General features: G+C 33.0%; 3 protein-coding genes across 5 annotated transcripts; 2 read left to right on the top strand and 1 right to left on the bottom strand.

Moving 5' to 3' along the window:
* Positions 3,793-7,090, top strand: LOC18611682. Of its 2 annotated transcripts, none has more exons than XM_018128516.1 (3): positions 3,793-4,063; positions 5,375-5,611; positions 6,459-6,714. In XM_018128516.1, the coding sequence occupies exons 1-3, from the start codon at positions 4,046-4,048 to the stop codon at positions 6,492-6,494; spliced, it is 291 nt and encodes a 96-aa protein (XP_017984005.1). In that variant the 5' UTR covers positions 3,793-4,045; the 3' UTR covers positions 6,495-6,714. The 2 variants fall into 2 exon arrangements, with proteins under 2 accessions (XP_017984005.1, XP_007048129.2); XM_007048067.2 differs by lacking the exon at positions 6,459-6,714 and adding an exon at positions 6,743-7,090 and having other exon boundaries at positions 3,794-4,063.
* Positions 7,654-14,029, bottom strand: LOC18611681 (developmentally-regulated G-protein 3). The gene is made up of 10 exons (XM_007048063.2): positions 13,854-14,029; positions 13,223-13,276; positions 12,884-13,057; positions 12,339-12,410; positions 11,713-11,772; positions 11,081-11,190; positions 9,995-10,294; positions 9,179-9,370; positions 8,337-8,388; positions 7,654-8,186 (listed from the first exon to the last, which is right to left on the bottom strand). The coding sequence occupies exons 1-10, from the start codon at positions 13,893-13,895 to the stop codon at positions 8,136-8,138; spliced, it is 1,107 nt and encodes a 368-aa protein (XP_007048125.2). The 5' UTR covers positions 13,896-14,029; the 3' UTR covers positions 7,654-8,135.
* LOC18611680 lies at positions 18,003-19,126 on the top strand. 2 transcript variants are annotated; one of them, XM_018114721.1, is made up of 2 exons: positions 18,003-18,443; positions 18,599-19,126. In XM_018114721.1, the coding sequence occupies exons 1-2, from the start codon at positions 18,321-18,323 to the stop codon at positions 18,854-18,856; spliced, it is 381 nt and encodes a 126-aa protein (XP_017970210.1). In that variant the 5' UTR covers positions 18,003-18,320; the 3' UTR covers positions 18,857-19,126. The 2 variants fall into 2 exon arrangements, with proteins under 2 accessions (XP_017970210.1, XP_017970205.1); XM_018114716.1 differs by having other exon boundaries at positions 18,103-18,503.

Genomic DNA, 19,935 nt, shown 5'->3' with positions numbered 1-19,935 from the left:
AATAACAGGTTGACTAACCAAACGGCTCCTAAGCAAATGATTAAGGAGTTGATTTCGCATATATTGTCCCAAGAGTAGACGGCAAAGTTTGCAAGAAAATATGTACTTTTTTCTTTCTACTACGTTGGGTGTTCTTGTTTTATTATAAACTTCCAAGAGTTCTAAATATATGTGCTGTTGAAAGTTTAATCTAATCAAGATGACCTATAAAATATGATATATAATGCGTAAAATTATCTAGATATGATTGCATACTATATTAAAAGACTCTATGTTATCCTCCTCTTAATAAATTATTTGTTTTAAGAAATTCTTTGTCATGCTTTCGGCTATTTTAATGGGTTCCAATCCAAAGTAACAAGTCATCATGGTTGTGACCCATTACAATATGATTCACGGACAGCAAAGCATTTTCGTTTTCCTCTGGACCATATTCTGAACCTTCAAAATATCTTATTCAAATTTCAAGATTTTTGATAAATTATAATTTTATATTTTATCGAATAATCTAATTATATTTTAAACTTTTTGAAAATTTCTCTATCTAAACTCATTCTTTAAAATAAAAATAAAAATCCCATATTCAAATCTCGAGATAAAAGATGCGTACTCTAATTAAAATAAAAAAGGGGAATAAAATCTGTTTACGGCATTAGGGTCAAAACACTAGAAAATGTGAAAAAACAGAAATTCCAAAGGTAGAGGTAAAGTAATATATATAGAGATGTGATTTGAGAAAACCATTGGTTTCTTTCGGTGGATCAAGTCGGATCCAGTTAAAAGAGTCGTTCTTGGAAGGCAGATAAGCAGTTAGATTATCAATAAAATATTTCTTAAGAGAAGGAGAGTTAGTCAACGTTACTGTCACTTTCAATAATCACGAAAAGTATAATCCTATCCCTTCAGAGAAAAATCAAATTGTAATCTTAATCACCCGTTAGCCTCATTGCTTGGGTACATTGGTTTTCCACAAATTGTTAAAATTCGAAAGAATAAGAACTAAGAGAAAGAAAAAAAATATGATTCACATAATGTTTTAAAACAATTTGAATTATTTTTTTTTATTTTTTATTAGTTCAATTAACGTTTTATATATTTATTTTAAATAAAATAAACTTTTATGATTCATTATCGTTAATCAAAATCTCACTTGTTATTTTTATGTTCACTTGATGTTGACGTGAAGAAAATAAAAATATCTCGCATGTCACTTCATCATTAATTATGACATATTAACATATCACGTTAGCACCATGCGATATAAAATAATAAATAACATTTAAACTAACATTAGTCAACTATTAATTATAAAAATTTATTTGATTCAAAATAAAAAATATACAAGTTTGATTAAATCTAATAAAAAATAAAATTTATTAAATAGTTAACAAATTTTAAATATTAAATTTCAATATAATTTATTTTATTTATATATATATTTTATCAAAAAATAATTGTAATTTAAATTTTTGAACAACCATACATTACTAACTTTTACATTTATTATAATGTTTAGTTTAACTATAAATTATTTAATAACAATAATTGATGATATTAATACAAGTTAAAAAAAAAAAACTAAATATGCAAATAAGCCCCCCAACTATATACCAAGAAAGCTAATTTAATCCTTATCTTTTTATTTCATTCAAATAAGCTCCTAACCTTTTATTTTGAGTTAAATAAGCCATATTTATTAACTTTTGTTAATCACCAATATAGTCAACAATTTTTGATACAATGTGATATATTGATGTGTCATCTTGATGATATTAATATCACATGGCAAATGACGCGACATTAAAAATTGTTGACTAAAAATTAAGTTTTTTCCTTTTTGCACTTCTAAATGTTCAAAAATTATTGATTAGGGATTTGAAATAAAAAAAATAAAAAACCTAATTGCTTTAAGTTGATTACCATCATTTCTTAATTGAAGCTATCATTCCTAACAAAAAAACATAATCTAAGCCATTCTTATTGAAAGTTGATGTATAGAAATAAAAAAATACTCAAATACGATATTGAGAAAAGAAAGTCAATAATAGATTATTTCTTCACTTATTTCACATTTTTTGAAATTTTAAGATTACCCAAAGAACTATTTTTAGACAAAGAATAGGAATTGTAGATAGGGAAATAACATTATGACTATAACGTACGTTGGTTTAAAGAATGTGAAGAAATCAAAAAATGCTCAGATACGATTTTAAAAAGAGGAAGTCAATAATACATTATCTTTTCACATTTTTCACAATTTTTAAAAATTTAAGACCACTCAAAAAACGATTTTTAGAATATAAATAGGAATTGCAGATAAAGATAGGATATTTTAATTATAAGAGATGTTGTGTTTAGAGAATATTGAAGAAAGTGAATATTTTGTTTATGAGCAACAGTGGTTTCAATAGAATAAAAAAAGTTATATTAGGTTTTTTTTGTTAAGAATGATGGTTTCAATTAAGAAGATGATAATTAGTTAAGAAATGATGGTAATTAATTTTTTTAAAAAAATTAATTTCAAATCCCTAACTAATAATTTTTGAGCATTTAGATAAGTAAAAAAGAAAAAATTTAATTTTTAATTAATAATTTTTTATGTCATATCATTTGTCACATGGTATTAACGTTATCAAAATGACACGTCGATATGTTACGTGACAGATAACGTGATATAAAAATTATTAACTTTAATCAATAATTAGTAATATTTGAATATAATAAAAAGATAGAGATTAAATTAATTTTTTTGATATAATTCAAAGACTTATTCAAGTATTTGATAAAAAACAAGTGAACGGAACGTTTAGTCTCATGTGAAAAGTCCTTCATAGTTACTAATATCATAGACTAATTCAAGAGTGATACTTAACAACATTAAACTTATATATAATTATTATTTTTTTTAATAAAAGGAAAATTAAAGCAGTGAACAAAGTAGGAGTATTAAATATGATGATGACGTAGGTGGGTTGAATGATCTTGTAGCGAATCCTCCGTTTTGTTTCAGACTTTGGCCTAAAGCACACATTCGAAGAAATTATTTATGAGTTTAACAAAAGTGGCGTCACCACCGTTTGTTGGATACTTTTCTCAAGGACATGTGGACTGAATTATAATATTGACGTCCTTGCACTATTTTAGAAGAGAGATTCTATTTCTAATTCTAACTCATTTTCCAAATCAACTTAAAGGACCCAATCAATCAATCAATCTGTCACTTCTGGCTGGCTCAACCTCCCTCGGGGCAGTGAGTGAAGGACAGGACAGGGTGAAGCCACTGAGAGGGCAAACAGCGTATCCTTTGGCCCGGTTTATGTCTGGCGTGGGGTGGGGACGCCCTTGCTCGTTAGGTTGGCTGCTACTTTCTACCATTTTCCATTTTTTCATTCCTACCCAAAGGGTGTAGGCCTATTTGGTTGATCAGCAAATTCTTTTGAATCTGAATATATGAATAAAGGATGTTACAATCTCTTACTTACGGCAGAAGCTAACTTCCATTTGCCTAAATCAACAGTTCTTCCTAAGTCTTAATGTGTGGTGGCATGAAATCGAAGGAACTCAAAAGCATATAAAACGACATCGTTCTAACACCTGAAACCGCGTTGCGGAAAAATGTTGGATTCTTCCCTTCTAGAGACAGCTAGCAAACTGCGCCACGGAAAAATGTAAGAAAAGAGAAGTACAAAACGCTAAAACGACGTAGGTAAAGCGTGTCCAAAAGAGTGGCATTCCGTGTAATTTCAACAAAAAGTCAAGCCCATTATTGAGAATTGAAACGTATATAAAACAAAAGGCAGAAAGAGTGATTGATTTCCTTACGTGCTGGTTAGTGTTCCCATCAGAAAACCCCATTTGGTGCTGTCATTGTGCTGTAAGGAAAGAGCTCATTCAATCCCACAATTCTCTTTTCTCTTTCAAAACAAAGGCCCCTTTCTTTCCCTGCTTCTTGTTTCTCTTTCGTCATAGCAGTTGATAGCTTAGATTGATATAACTCTTTCAAACGTTGGGAAGTTCACCTTTTTTTCTTTTCTTTGTATCAAGCATGGAAGATCGTAAGGAGGTGAGTTCTTTTGTTTATAGCTCTTTCATATGTTGTTGAGAATAAGGGAGGTAAATGAACTCAGGGAAGCTTTTTCTTTATCTATATAAGAACTCTTGGAGATTCAGATGTTCTAATAATCAGTTGAAGTTGGAGTCTTGGAGTTGCAGTTCCTTTGAAATCTTTTTTTTTTTTGATATTTCAACATTTAGAAGTTCAGTCATGGACGAAAATGATTTCGATTTTTACATATTCAAGTATTTTTTTTCTTTTTGCTTTGGCTAATATTATTTAAGGGTCACTTTCTGATTTCCTTTCTAGTCTCAAAAGTCGATATTCTTTTATTTTTCTTTCCCTTTTACTTTTTTTTTTTTCAGACATTCAACCAAGTAATAATGTCACTTTGTTTAAAGCTGTGGACCAGTCAAAGCTGCCACCTTCTTTTTCTTTTTAAATAAAAAAGCTAGTACTATATGTATATTCTTCAAGTTTATTCGACGAAAAAATCGATAATGGCAGAGTTGGGACAGGGAAAAGAAACGGGAATGCTTAGAAACAGTTTTTTTGGAGATACGAGGACTATTTTTTGGGTTTCCTTCGGTCGATTTTGTAACGTTGTCTCCAGAGTTGTGCCATTCGGCTTATACGGCACCTTAATGAATTCTCTGCCATCTAATTCATAAAGTTTTTTGACTTTAAAAACCCAATGAATATTTTCTCGTTAAAACTGAAAAAATTGGTTCATCGAGAAGATCTTAGCATTGCGATGACGGGTTAATTGCAGCTTTTGCAGACCTGTTTCTTCGTTTCTGCTTCTTAGGAGACTTCTTTAAGCAAAAATGGTGAAGGTTACAATACTTTGTTAAGGTGTTATTATGAAGAATACTTTCATATCAATTGAAATGCATTAGATTGTGAATGTGAAGTTTCATAGTTTTGGACAAACATATGTAATTTTTTAAATAATATTTTTAACAAGTAGCAATATTTTTAAGGATACTTGCTAGTGAGGAAAGAAAAAGAGCCACTTTTTCCTTTAGGGTTTTGTTAAGCTGTTGCTATTGAATTTTCAGGCCAAATTTTGTAATTTGATAACAGTTGGACCACTCAGGATTGGCATGTACTTTATTGAATTAAAATTTAGTGGCACTTGTGGTCGGGCAGCTGTCATTTCCCCTTTAAGAAATAGTTTTCACAGTTTATTCTGTTTCCATATGTGGTGTAGTTATTGATTGTTTGGCATGCTTTGTTGGAGTTAAAACAAGCATTGATACATTTGCTGAGGTTGATTAAATTGATGTATTGTTTTGGGTTGTATTTGAATTTATGCAGAAAAATGCTCCATGGCTATCAGTGCCACAATTTGGGGACTGGGAGCAGAAGGGACAGCTGCCTGATTACTCTCTCGACTTCTCGAAAATCAGGGAAATGAGGAAGCAGAACAAGAGGGAAGTTTCAAGAGCCAGTCTTGGAAATGAAGAAGAGTTCATTAATCCGACTGCAACCAGTGTTAGCACTGCCCCTAGCGATGATCATCACCATTATCCCCAGAACCATCACTCTCCAACTGTAAGATTCCCCCTTCCACTAACTTCCCAAATGCTTTATTTATTAAATTTTTTAGATAATGTACATTAAATATGGCTTTTCTATTTTTGGTTAGTAGCTTTAAAGAGGAATTTTGCCGTAGGATGGAAGAAAATAAAAAGAAAATAAAGTCATAAACTTTAGTGGCATCCATGTGCTAGGGTGGTGGGGAAGTTGCTTAGCTGGATCATTTAACCTTTTGTTTGATGTTTGCTAGCTGAGTCGGTAGCATTTACTCTGTAGCACATATGGTTTGGCACTTAATAAAGCCCGGTTAGATTTGGTCAAGGCAGCAGGAAATAGGATTATTTATCATGTTGATTTGATTGACCTAGTTGTTGTTGTTGTAAGAATAAGTTTCCAATTCCTTTATGACAAATTAAAGATAAGAACGTTGAAGATAGTAAATCAATAATAATGTTTCAATGTTGATTTATGATATGCAGTGGTCAAGATATGCGTCTACTTTTCTCCACTGGACTTTTTCCACTTTGACAAATTTTGTGATAAGCATTTCTTTTGGAGCATGTTGTTCTGTTTCTCTGATTACAGAAATCAACTTTGAGAGTTCATGCGGACATTTAGAATCTCTTTTTAGGGAAAAACTGATCGTAATTTATAATAAGGGGACGTAAATCTCTCAGGTCGGTATCAGTTAACCCTGCTGACAACAGTCTCGTGACTCATGGGGTCCGGTAGTGGTCTCAAATATTTTTAATAATTTATACCTATGAATGCATGATGGAGATGTGTGCCAAAAGATTGAAGAAAGTTTGCGTAGGATTAGATCTCAATAACTAATATATGGTCCATATTACACCTTCCTTAGGTCACACGTAAGTGCAAGTGGTGCACATGCAACTGATGTGTTCATGGCAGTGGGCACTTTTGGCTCATTCTGTGTTTATTCTTGGTATGTTGTGTTGCTGATTAATTAATTCAACACAATTGTTTTATTTATTTTGGAACATTCTCTGTTCATTGATGCACTGATAGATCACTCGACTTACCTTTTAACCTTTTACGCCATTTTGATGCTACGATTTTTGAATGGTGGTTTTTAGTTTCAGTTCATTACCTCATTGCCTTTTGATATGTTTTTTCTTTTAACAGACAAGGAGGAGTATCCTCAGCTACTTCAACTGTTGCGTCAAGGCCTGAGGTTCACGGACTTAATGTTATAAATGATTTTAAAGCTTCGTGTGATGACCATGTATCTAGAGAGCACTCTCTCTTTCCCTTTGTATGTTTTTGTGTTCCCATCATATTTATTCTCCTGCTTCTCTTCATCAACCCCTTCGTTTTCTCACATAGGAAAAGATGCTATGCTTAGTAAATTGGTGATGATTTATGTTTATCTCCCGCATCCTCTTTTATTGGGTGCTAGCTTACATAACCAGAAATGATGTAATTTGAATGAAAAGTAATGGAGAAGTTAAAAGGGGGAATTGAAGTCTTGAACTATGTGAATAATTAGGAGATTAGGGTGAGATCCAGGGGGATGTGACATGAAAGAAAATCTGGTTGGAATAATGATAGTCATGTGGCTCAACCACGAGTGATTAAGGGGGGGAGGATGGGGACCAATTCTTTTGCCCGTGGCTTCAATTCCGCACTGCCTGTCTGGTCCATTGCTTAGGATCTTAATGCTGATAGGACGGGCTGCGTAGTAAATTTAAAATAAATTAAAACAATACCTTACGGAAGGTGGATCTTAAATTTGCTTTATCCGTTGAACTCGCTGGTTTCTTCCTGCCTCTGCAATTGGCCAAAGTTGGTAACCCACAGTGGTTATATTCAAGGTAGAGAGAGAATTTTGCAACTTGTGGTTCAACCTTTACGTACTTCTTGCAAGTTGCATAAGAGGTCAACTACCATGAAAGACCAATTCCTCAGCTACCGTGAAAGACTTTAAACCTACATCATGTTGCAACAATACTAGTAAACGCATTGCTAAAATCTGGATTAATAGGCTTACAAGAACATGTTAACAGTGAAAATAATACTAAAAATTTTTAACACTCTGATAAAAGTGATTTGTCTTATTCTTATTAGGAAACCTTTGGCAAATGTTGTAAGGAGCCTTTACTCTTATAGAAATAAGTAGATCTCTTAAACAAAAGCTAATAGCCTAGCTGTTCAGCACTCTGCAATGTGGAGGTATCCTCGTTTAGCATCTTGCGGCAATGCACGGGTGAGACAAGGGCTAATCTCTCAAAGTCATCAATGCCTAATCTCTCAGAAGTTAAAACAAAAATTTTCCCGCGAGGCCATTTGCACTTCAAACTTGTTCTAGATTTCAAGTATAATACTACCATAACAAAGCAAACATACAAGTAAATCAAAGCAAATGAGCTTGACAGCAAAACAGCATAATTACACATCAGGTGTCTCTTCTACCTCATTTCCAGCTGCAGAAACCTCGCTGGCAGCTGAAAATTGGGCACGATGGATTCCTAAAATGTTGGCATACTGGAGAGTTCCAGTATAATTCCATATTCTGTAATCACACCTTCTTGATAATCTGAACAACATCTTCATCCTCAAGTTCATGATCCTGGGATAAAAAGCATGATTTATCCAAGCAAATCAGCAGCATAGAAGAAAAAAGAAAAAAAGAAAGGTAGAGTAGGGAAATGGGGAGGAAAATGGTTGGAAATGAGATGTTGGAGCTGATAATTATAGAAATCATGTTTCTAGAACAAACCTTGCCAACCCTTTGGGGCTTGTGTTTCACGCTCGATCCCCATACCAATGCACTGTATCATATGACCACATTAAGAACTTATGAACTGGAAATTTAAATATGGTAAAAGAGTAAAAGAATATAAATTCAAAAAAAAAAAAACAATTCAAATAGAAAAGTACTAATAATCTTCTCTGACTGCATATTTCCCTTGTCAACAAACCAGTGACTTGCAACAAACAGTATGCCTTCCTACAATTGACTAATCCAAAATACCTGACAGACTCAAAAACAATGCCAACATAAGCTATGCTCTTTATGTTTTGGTCTGTCTCAAAACAAAGCAAGTAAACAGCAAGGTGCATATGCTTGGATATACCGTGTTCTTTGATAAGCATTCAAATTCCTTACTGATTGTTCAACTATGGACAACATCATAAAGCTTTGAACTTAACCATCCTTGTAATTTCATTCATTACAAGATTCATTGCAGAAGGTAAACGGAGAAATAACATACAGTCCCAGAATAGTAGTCCAAAATAAGAAAACAACTGAAATGACACATTGCTACTTAGAGCTTTATTATAGGCACCCTAAAATCCTGATGTTCTTGTGAGAGTTTCCTTTCTAGTGGCTGAAATTGGTTGGAATTTGCTTATGTTCAAACATATGCAGGGCATTTACACAAAAAAAGTATAAGCTAGCATGCAAATATGTATGATATTTAGTTTTTTTCCTCCTGCACTCTCAAACAAAGTTTCAGGGCAGACTTCTAAAACACCTTGCATCTGCAAAATGTGCAAGCACGGAAATGGCTATGACTCAACAGCATACTGCATTAGAGATTTGAAGAGGATACTTACTACTTAAATTGTTTAAGCATGTCTTTATGGATTCGGTTGCAGAAGTCCTCAACTGTCCTCTTCTTTGATGACAGGATTACAGGATCTTCATAGTCTGGATTCATCCCCTTTGGCTTTGTATAAATGCGAGTTAAATCAAGATACTCCCATATCTTATCCAGGAGACCATCTAGGTTCCACTCCAGGTGAGCACTACAGATTAGTCAGAAAAAGAAGTATATAGAAAATTAGACCATAAATGACAAAGTAGATGATCAGGCAAAGAAAGAAATAGCCATCACCATAAATTACAAGAAGACAACATAGTTGCTGTAGACCACTCAATCATACCAAGCAAATCCAATAGGAGTAAAAATGACACTTTAAGGGCACAATCAAAACCAAGCATAGGCTAATATTTACAATTTACTTTAAGCTGTTAATATTGTTTCAAACCTGAAGAAATATAGCCCTATAATCACAGGTTGATGCCACGCTACAACAGGGAAGGACCAGCATAACTATCCTCATCTTTAAATTATTGCAAAAGCTACCGCAGACAATGTAAATTCACCATCTGAGAGTTTTCATCTGGTAGCAAATTCGATTGTTTTTATTCAATCTAAATATGGTTTGTTCACATCTCCTATGTGCTTGTTATAAAACACTTAAGCTGCTCTAAAGGAACAACTATTATCTGAAGTCTAAATCACAACATAAAGATTTAACATCGCATACTTCAATGAAGCAGATCAACTTTATTATGATAACTTTGATTGAAAAAGACATTAGCAGAGAAGAGTCAGCCTAGTTCCCAAAAGATCAAGGGAAAAGTACCTGACTGGGCAGTAATGGGGAAGTTTATCCAAAATCTCCAGCTCTTCAAGTGTAATCTGATCAATCTTGTTCACGACATAGATGCAAGGCATATATATCCTACTGCCCTCAATGACATCTATTAGATCATCAGCGGTTGCATCATATCTCAAAGTGATATCAGCATTGTGAATTCTGTATTCACTACATATTGCCTTCACAGTTTCAAGGTCCAGGAGAGTATTTGCAACTGTGGAGGTGAAATTAATACCACCCTTGTCTTTCTTTCTGAATGTCAAATTAGGCGGTTCCTTGTTCAACCTGTGCCCACAAACTACACTTTTCAGAGCACTGGCAAGGAGCCAACCACTACAAAGATGCAGCTCAAGAACGGTAGCAACAAGACATGGGATGCTCCAACATGTGATCTATACTAATTAATTAAAAAAAAATCAATATGTACAAGGAAAAACCTTAATATCAAGAATATTCTACATATATATAATTACTCCATCAAAACACTAAATGATACCACTAGATTGAAAGCCATAGCAAGTAACCCATGTTATACTAAATTCCAATGAAATTAGCAAACCACCTTGCCCTATTTTGACATAAACAAAACTGTAGAAAACTAGAAGTCCTTCAAGATAAGTTCTAACAGCATTGAGATAGAGGTGCTATAGGCATGTATATTTGCTTCAAAATGTCATTACCATACTTTTCTGTGATCTGTGATCTCCATGTTGAAGAACCAACAAGTCATGTGTCTAATGCTCATTCAAGTAACTGCTACCAAATTTATGCCATATTAAGGGGAAGGATTAAATTTAGCAAACACTGATAAGAAACAAACAATAGTTGTCAGGGAAAACTAAAATCAAGGATGTGAGTAGACAGTAAGAAGCTAAGAGACTGAAACATAATTTTTCAAAGAAAATATATTAAAAAAAGGAGACAAAATACTCTTAGATTCCACAATAATAGCACTTTGGATACAAGAAAGATCAGCATGGCTAAGAAATACAGGCAGGCAAATGCAAAAGAGGCCAAAATGACATCAAAAGTGAAACCACCAGGAGGCAGCAGAAGATTAGCCAATGTTACCTTATGCCAAATCCTTCAAGCTCTTTCTCAATAAGACGCTTGTGAGTTATTGGCTTTATCGCATCAAGAACAATCAATATACAATTGCATGTCCTAGCAGTGCTGATGACCTGGATAACAATGGCACTTCTTTCAGCATACTTGTAACAACAGATGAGCATGAGAAAAAAGATCAGAAACTGGTACAAGACAATAAAATTTTCAAAACAGGTTTGACCTAGAATTATACTAAAATGATTTCAATTCTATGACATTAATAAAATCATGCCCAAAAATAAAATTAGATTGAAAATATCCACTCTGCTGAAGTGCATAATCTTTCATGATACTTTAGTAGGCATAGCATAAACATGGGAAAAAAACATTCTAAGTTGTAAAATTAAATTTAAAATTAAAATTCACACAAGCAATAATAGCATAAAATTAATAGAATATAAAATTAAAAATAAATAAATAAACATTAAACAATAGAAATGAACATTAACATAGTTTCATCTATATAATACATATGATTATGCTTAAGCATTTTCTAACGCAAAAATATAATCAAGCACTTTGAACATGCAATTAAAAAAATGCCAAAAAAAGCCCATAAATTATTGGTTATATCTGACAAAACTAATTGTGTTTACCTGTCTTCCTCTACCCTTTCCATCTTTAGCACCCTCGATAATACCAGGGAGATCCAACAACTGCAAATCACAATAACATTGGCATTATATCTAGTTTGTTATCTTCCAGAAAAAGCTTATCTCAACAAGTCATTCAAGCATCTTGATGTAGTAATAGGGAAAAAATATCCGTCAAACTTAGCACAGTTCTTCTACATAAGTTCATTCATCAAGGGGGCATTTGTTTTTCGACACATTATAATTTACAACAAATTCAACACAAATAGGATAGCTCTTATGACAAGATAGTTAAGGCATCAGACAATAGCAAATACTTGACAACCAAAATTTCATGAGACACTGATTAAAAAGCATGAACTTAAACAATATTTCACAACATGATCCTTAAATTCATAAAATTTTGAGTTTATAAATTTATGGAATATATATGTAAACACAACCAAAGAAACAGTATAAGAGCATCGAATGAACCACTAACATCCTGCTTTATTACATCCCTCCCAAGGGTAAAATGGTACGTACGACAAAAGGGAAAGATCAATTATTCAACTGCTATTACTAAAATTTAATCCATGACTAAAGCAAAAATTCACATTCAAATTAAGCTTTGCTAAAGAAAATAGTACCTGAATTTTAGCCCCTCTATACACGATCACACCTGGGATACAAGTTAATGTAGTAAATTCGTAGGAAGCAACCTATAAACCACAAAGAATACAAGTTCATCAGTCCTCAGAAGATCCTGGGCAATATTGCAGCACAAACTTCCAGAGAGAACATGTTTTACTCAGCCCTCCCATTCCCTTCTCACCCCAACAAAAATTTAAGAAAATGTGAAAAGTTATGCTAAACATTCTTCTCAGTCAAAGACCAGTAAGACCAGACAGACAAATAAATTTACATGTCAACTAAAGCATGGTATACTTCACAGTTCAAAACTTCAACCATTCTCAATTCTCAGTCTTTAAGGCTGGGTTAACCTTATCCCCTTCCAGAATTTGGGATCTCTAATGTTTCAAAAATGTATTTTTGGTAGAGAAGAGAAGAACCAGAATTCAGAAAATTTCGAAAAACATTTTCTTAACACAATCAAACTCTAGCATTTGTGATAACAGAAGATAACCAGAGGCGGCATTTGCACCTTTATGACATCACAAACAGCCATTCATACCTCTGAAAATGTCCCTGTCAATTTGTTTAGAAGAGTAGATTTCCCCACTGAAGGGAAACCTACTAGACCAACTCTTGCATCTCCACTTTTTGTAACATCAAAACCTTCACCCACAGCACCTCCCCCTTTTGATGAGGGTGTAAGGAGTTCTCTTCGTAGCTTTGCAAGTTTAGCCTAGCACCATATGACCAATGACACAAATCATTTTCATCAACGAACATGAATACCACAAAAAGGAAAAAAGAATCAAACACAGCATTTTTAACACAATAAACACATAATTCCACAAATGAACCAAAACAAAATCAATCAATAAAAGAAGATAAAAGCCATGTTCACCTTCAGCAAACCGAGATGATGAGCTGTTGCTTTGTTCTTTTGAGTCCTTGCCATCTGTAATAAACAAAAGGACAACATTTAAATACAGAAAGCCAAGACTTTAGCAGTTGCTCAAGTTTCATGGACACGTTTTGCATTTAGCCAACAAAGCTTTGAAATTTTAGAAAATACAAACACAATTCTTACGAACACACCTTTATTCATCAATTCATTTCCATTCAACAATATTTCAAAATGAATAAACCGATAAAACCTAGAAATTCTAAGCATTATTCATTTTTTTCTCCTACATATTAACCCGAAAAACTATACAACGAATATTCAAATTTTGGTCCTTAAAAAATAATTCAAAGCTTAATATTTTTTAAATAACTCAAAGCCTAATCTTTTTAAAAATAATAAGAAAAATAGGAAGCTATCTTCAATTTTCATTGGAAAATGGAAAAATATATTCGACTTTACATTACTCGGAAAGATATTCAATAATTGAGCAATTACTAGGCTAAGTAATAGACAAGTACATTAAATATAAAAAATTCAATTTTGGATTATGAGCTATTATGAGCAGCCGAACGGAACTGAGAGATTATTCTACGAACTAAAAGCAAAAAGAAAAAAAGAAAAAGCTAACCTCATCTTCGATGTCTTTGATTTTTTGCATGACAGTCGCCATTGTCACAGAAGAGAAAGAGTGATTCAGATCACGGTGATCGGACGGCGGCGACTGGGCTGCGACGGTTCGTTTTTTCTACTTAAGGGAGGAAGAAGAAAAGAGCAACAAGTAGATGCTAGAGAAAACTAAGATAGTTGAACAATAGGGCTTAGATTTGGTGCGACGTAACTGGGCTGTGGACTGGATCCAATAAGGATCCGGCCCCTCTCCTCCTCGACTTTTCAAAAGAAGATATCTACGGTTATATAAGAAGCCACCTCATTAAACTTGAAATCTACGGCTCTTTGATATGCCACATCATAGAACAATGAAATTTTTAGAATAAAATACATTTATCTTTTCTTGATCAAAATTATATAAAAATTTATTAATTTTCAAAATAAATAACTCATTTCAAAAAAATATTTTTCTCAAAACAGGTACGTCCAGCCGTTTGCTAATAATTAATATTTCCTTCAACGTGCTAACATGACAAAAACAAAAAAATAATTTTATTTTTAATTAATTTTTAAAATTATTATTATATAATTTTTATTTTTTATTAATTAAAAAAAAATCTCTCAAAATGGGAAGCACCTAGTGCTCTCTTGAGAAGCCTGATGTTCCCTTAGAGGGGGAGCACCGATGGGTGATCCTCTCTCTTTTTTTTTTTTAATTTTTTAAATATAATAATAATTTTTTAAATTAACAAAAAAAGAAAAAATATTTTAACTTTTTTTAATTTTTGTTAACAATATTTTTATTTTTGAGATAAAGTATTTATTTTTATAATTAATAAACATACTTAAAATTTTCACTAAAACTTGAAAATATTGAAGCATTTTATCCAAATTTTTAACGTAGTTATTTCCCTTAACTTTTTTCCGATGACGTGGTGTATTTAGAACCGTAGATTTCAATTTTAATGAGATGGTGTACCATCCACCGTTAACTGGACTCTCCGGTTAAAATGCTAACAGGAAAGTAGCCGGATCTTATTAATAAATAGTGATCTTACACTGTTGTTTTGGGTTGGGCTAATTGTAACCAGCCCGTTATTAGCGAATTGGGCTCGAGCACCGGCCTAATTACTCTTATGTACTTGTTAATATTTTGATATCAAACAAGCAATCATGTTTACAAAAATATAATATTAGACCAAAAATTGTGACTGGAGTTAGAATATAAATTTCATTGATTTTTTATTTATGGTTTTTTTTTTTAAAAGTTTTTATTCTTTTATTGCATTCAATTAAGTTTTTATGTTTTTAATTTTAGTTAAATAAACTTTTATGATTAATGATTAACAAATTATCATTAGTTAAAATGTCACATGTCATTTTATATTCATATGACATTAACATGGAATTGACGTGGAAGGTAAAAAATGTCATATGATCAAGTTATCATGTCAAATTAGCATTTTACATTATAATAAATTATGATATATTAGTATGTCATTAGCGTCATACAACATAAATTGATAAATGGTATTTTGATTAAGTAATCGTTAATTATTAAGACTTATTTGACTCAAAATAAAAGTACAATGGCTTATTTAATTTAAAATAAAAATATAAAGACTTAATTAAATATAATAAAAGTATAAGAGCTTATTTGAATTTTTTTGAATAATTAGGGATTTTTCAAATATTATGCCTTTATTTATTTAGGTCCAATTCTGAAAATTTTCTTTTATATTATTTTAATTCGGTAATTTTAGTTAATCAACTCTAATTTTAAAGAATTTAATCCCTACAATTTTGTTATAAGTTAATTTTAAAGATAATTGATAAGGGTATTGAAATCCTGCACTTAAATTCACGTAATTAGCTTTCTCATTGGTGACGTGATATGCCATTTGAATTTTTTTTACCATGCGGTATAAATTTGTAAAAAAGACTTTATTTTTAACAAAAAAGTACTACTAGTGTTTTTAAGAATTAAAAAGTACTAATTATTTAATTACATTTAATTATAATTTTTCAGATTGATATGTGCCAAGTAGTAAAAAATAATTCATCTCAACATACTAGACGACCACCTAAATGCCACATTATCCACTCTCAAAGGTAAAATTTAATAATATTAGTTTGGACATGGTTTAAATTCTTTAAAATTAGAGTGATGAACTGATTTGGTACTAAGTTTGGACATAGATTTTAGAATCCTTTTAACAGCACATCAATCAAGACCTTAATATTTATCACTAGGATTTAATTAATAATAACTACATTCGAGTTTATTGCAGTCATAAATAGAGGTATTTGATGCAGTGATAAATGCATGTATCCTTTTCACACAAAAAGTTAAAAAAGTTTGATTCCGAACTCCCTTTCTTCAGATTAAATATGTATGTCGCAAAACTCTGGCCCTTTAGGCAAGATGTGTTATCGATTTACTCTTAGGGAACTAGCTAGCAGTACCTGCTCAATTTATACTTTACCAAGAACCATGTGGTTGTTGATATTTAAGGAAAATTCTGGTTAACTGGACTTTCCCTTTGCCTATCAAGCCAACTATAGATGGAAGTTCTAAGGGCAATCCAGGATTGCAGGATGGATGGGCTCAAATTGAGATGGGATTATTGCTATGCATCTGCAAACTGCCCTTGCTTTCTAACATTTGGCTCTGGTTTGTGACAATCGAACCCACTACCACATGGCGTGATCAGCCCTGATAAGGCAATGCTGACAAAATCAAGTGAGACAGGGAAAAGCACAGCAAAGAAAAGAAAGTGTGATACCTCATTAAAATTGGAAGGAAATAAAAAAAAAACAGTTGGGAAGAACTCAAATTTTGGGTCTGATTGCTTAGAACCGAAAAAAAGTAAAACCTTTGCATGTATGGTTGAGTTATATCACTTTGTTTTCCGATATAGTAATTCATTGCTAGATTCCATCATCAACCAAACCTAATCCTTTTGCATCAGAAAACCCTATCACAAATGTCTGCTGCTGGTACGGAAAATAGAAAAGAAAAAAAAGAATCACTTTAAGGAGGCCTCCCCACCAGCAAACAACAAGCCATTCCGACATGCTGATTAAGTACATTTAATGCTATAAACAAAAACTAATAACAGCATTGTTTTTTTGTACAGCTCCAGGGTCTATAGTACTCTGCATATGAGAGCGGGTCCCTTAGCCAGCCAGCAAACCGTGTGGACCAAAATCACACTCATAATTCAAGAAGTACTTGCTTTCCTTGTTAAGACTGAAAGAGTATCTGCAGCTGGACTATGAATATCTAAAGCACTAGTTGCAAATGCTTCTCATGTAATCTGTGTTCATCACTTTATGCCTATATTGACATGACATCCCCAAGTAGGCCATAAATGCTTTTCTCCCTTCTCCCTTCTAATCTCAAGCTGGTTTTCAGGTTTCTATTTAAGATATGTTAAGTGGTTGGAAACCTAAAGTAAAAAGATTAGAAAAAAATGATAATGTGTTTGGTCCTTTTTTTTTTTTTAATTATTGACTCTTCAGCAATTTCCTTTCTATTTATTGTCTTTATTTTGTTTATCATCTGAGAGTGATCCTTCCACTCAGCTTAATTTCCAAAGTGGGAGCATTCACTCAAAGAATGGGACATGTTTTGCCATTTTCATAAACTATGTTACTCTGAAATGAAGATGACAATGAATCAATCTCAAGCCTCAACACAATTAGTCAGGACTTAAATGCTAAGACTGACATTTATTACAAGAAACTAGTGGTAATAACACATAACCTTTCAAATTCTGTGGAGCTGCACAAAACAAGTCTCAGTTCTGGAGTAATAAAAGCTATGGCCCTACAACAAGATAGAACCTCTGGTTACTAAGTTTTGACTGTCCTTTAGCTTAACCATGACAAATGACACTAGTATCTAGCTAGATACCAGATAAGAGAGGGGTTTAATTTGGTTGCAAGTAGTGCTGCCCCTTGTATATGTGCGAGGATTGGTGGACTATGAATTTTGAGCCATACCTTGTTGCCTTAGAGATGCAAGTGATAGGGGAAGTGAGGCTCACCGAATTACAGCCAAGCACGCTAGGAGAGAATTGGGTCTATCTTGGATTAGATTTCTGGGTGTGGGCTTACTGCTTGCTACTCCTCATCCGTTGTTCCTGCTGGATAACATCATAACACTACTTCATGATTCTTGTGGAGATGTGGGACTTAGCCAGATTGGCTAAATGCCATTAGGACCCCACCACCCCACATGCACTTCCCTATATGCTTTAACTCGCCCCTTCCTTTTGCCTTTCTCTATTTATAACCCGATACATCCCCATGGCTCGGGAGAAAAGGAGAAGGGGAAAGAAGGGAGGTTTCAACTTTAGAGACTATAAAGATTTCCTTTCTCGGTTTCTTGCAAAAAAAAACACACACTCACAAACTCTCTTCCAAGTTCTAGTTTGAGTATAGTCTAAACAAGGAGGAAGTATTTCTAGTTCGAAAAGACATGGAAGTGGCTGTTGAGCTTGAAGATGATCTGTTTTTTGCAGACTTAAGCAAGCAAATCTCTCTGCTAATCATGGATGATGATGAAGACCCAGTTGCTAGATGTCCTTCAGTTTGTTTCCAGGTTTTTACCAATTCCATGCTTTTCATTCACAACAAACAACATGTTCTGTTGCATCTTCTGGTATTTTTTTTTTTTGTTTTTGAAAGATGCATCTTCTGGTATTAACTTCAAAGATTCATGAATATATGACTAAATTTTGTTGTCAAAAATTTCAGGCTTTCTCTGGAGCAAATTATCCAATAGCACAACATTCATATCTTCATGACCAAATCTGCAGAAGAGAAAGCAAAGGCACAGGAGTTTTTATCCCAAGGTCATCACAGCCAGGAAGGAAACACAGGCAAGGGAGATACAGTTCATTTAATACAAGGTCTAACAGGCAGCATGATAAGACAAGAATGGTTTCTCAAGCATCTTACAATAGTTCTTTTTACCCAAGGAAAGGCTCAGGATACACGCCTTCAAGTGTGTAACTTACTAAAAGAATTACTACTAATCCCTTTGTCATCAGTGGCCGAGGCAAGGCAGGTTTAAGGATTTTATAATTATATATCATGATGATATGTACATTAGAAAATAATTGATCCTGCTCCTAATTATTGGGTCTTGAGGAGGTTCACCAAAAGGGTCTGCCTCCCTAAATCATGGAAATGTATGGTGATTGTTATATAAGTGTGATATAGGAAAAAATATGTGTTGTTCACTTAAATTAATTGATTTTATATATTAATTTATTGATATTAGATATACTTTTTCTTTTCCTTCCTTTTCTCATTTTCCTATTCCTTCAGCTGTCAAAGCAAATATTATTTGGCCAAACCATTTGCATATCCAACTATGCAACCTTCCACAAAAGACAAGCATTTTCTAGCACAAACTTGATCAGCATGTTGAAAATTCCATACAGAAAGTACTCAATTCTGATGAGCATAAGAAAGATTGATCTGCAACCTTAAGCAATTTAGCATATGATGAGTTTCAACCTTGGTAACAGCTTTGATCAATTCGTTAATTACTTGTAAGAGTGGAAGACAAAAGTAGATCAAAATATGCTTTTATTCATTATTGGACTGTTTTAAGGCCTTCTCAGCAGAGCTGTATGATTGGTGAAAAGAGCCTTCAAATGTTTCTTTAATTATGACATCCTTAATCAATTAGCTATTAATCTTCTTTAACAGCGATGTCGACCCTGCCTGGGAAAGTACTTATTGGAGTAGGCTAGCTAAAGCATACAGGGCACCCAAAACCCATTTAAGAATTCAAGAATTTTCCCTAAAAAATTCTGATATGTCATTAGAAATATGCAAGCAGTTTCTCTTATTAGCTTCCCCTTATCTTTCAACCATCCTTCAAGTAGCTATCATGTTTTCCATATTCATTGCCCCAGTCCTTTTCATTTCCAAATTTCATGTTGCATTCACTTTCCTGTTCCCATTCTGGCCAACTCCACATGCCACATGATCATTCATTTCTTTGATAGGGACCCTGTACATATGTATGAATTAGTACTTAAATCCAAAGAATAATATGATTAGATGGCTAATTTTTCTCC

Source organism: Theobroma cacao, chromosome 1, assembly GCF_000208745.1.
Source record: "Theobroma cacao cultivar B97-61/B2 chromosome 1, Criollo_cocoa_genome_V2, whole genome shotgun sequence".
Lineage (NCBI taxonomy): Eukaryota > Viridiplantae > Streptophyta > Magnoliopsida > Malvales > Malvaceae > Theobroma > Theobroma cacao.
This window is presented reverse-complemented; position numbering and strand designations above follow the sequence as displayed.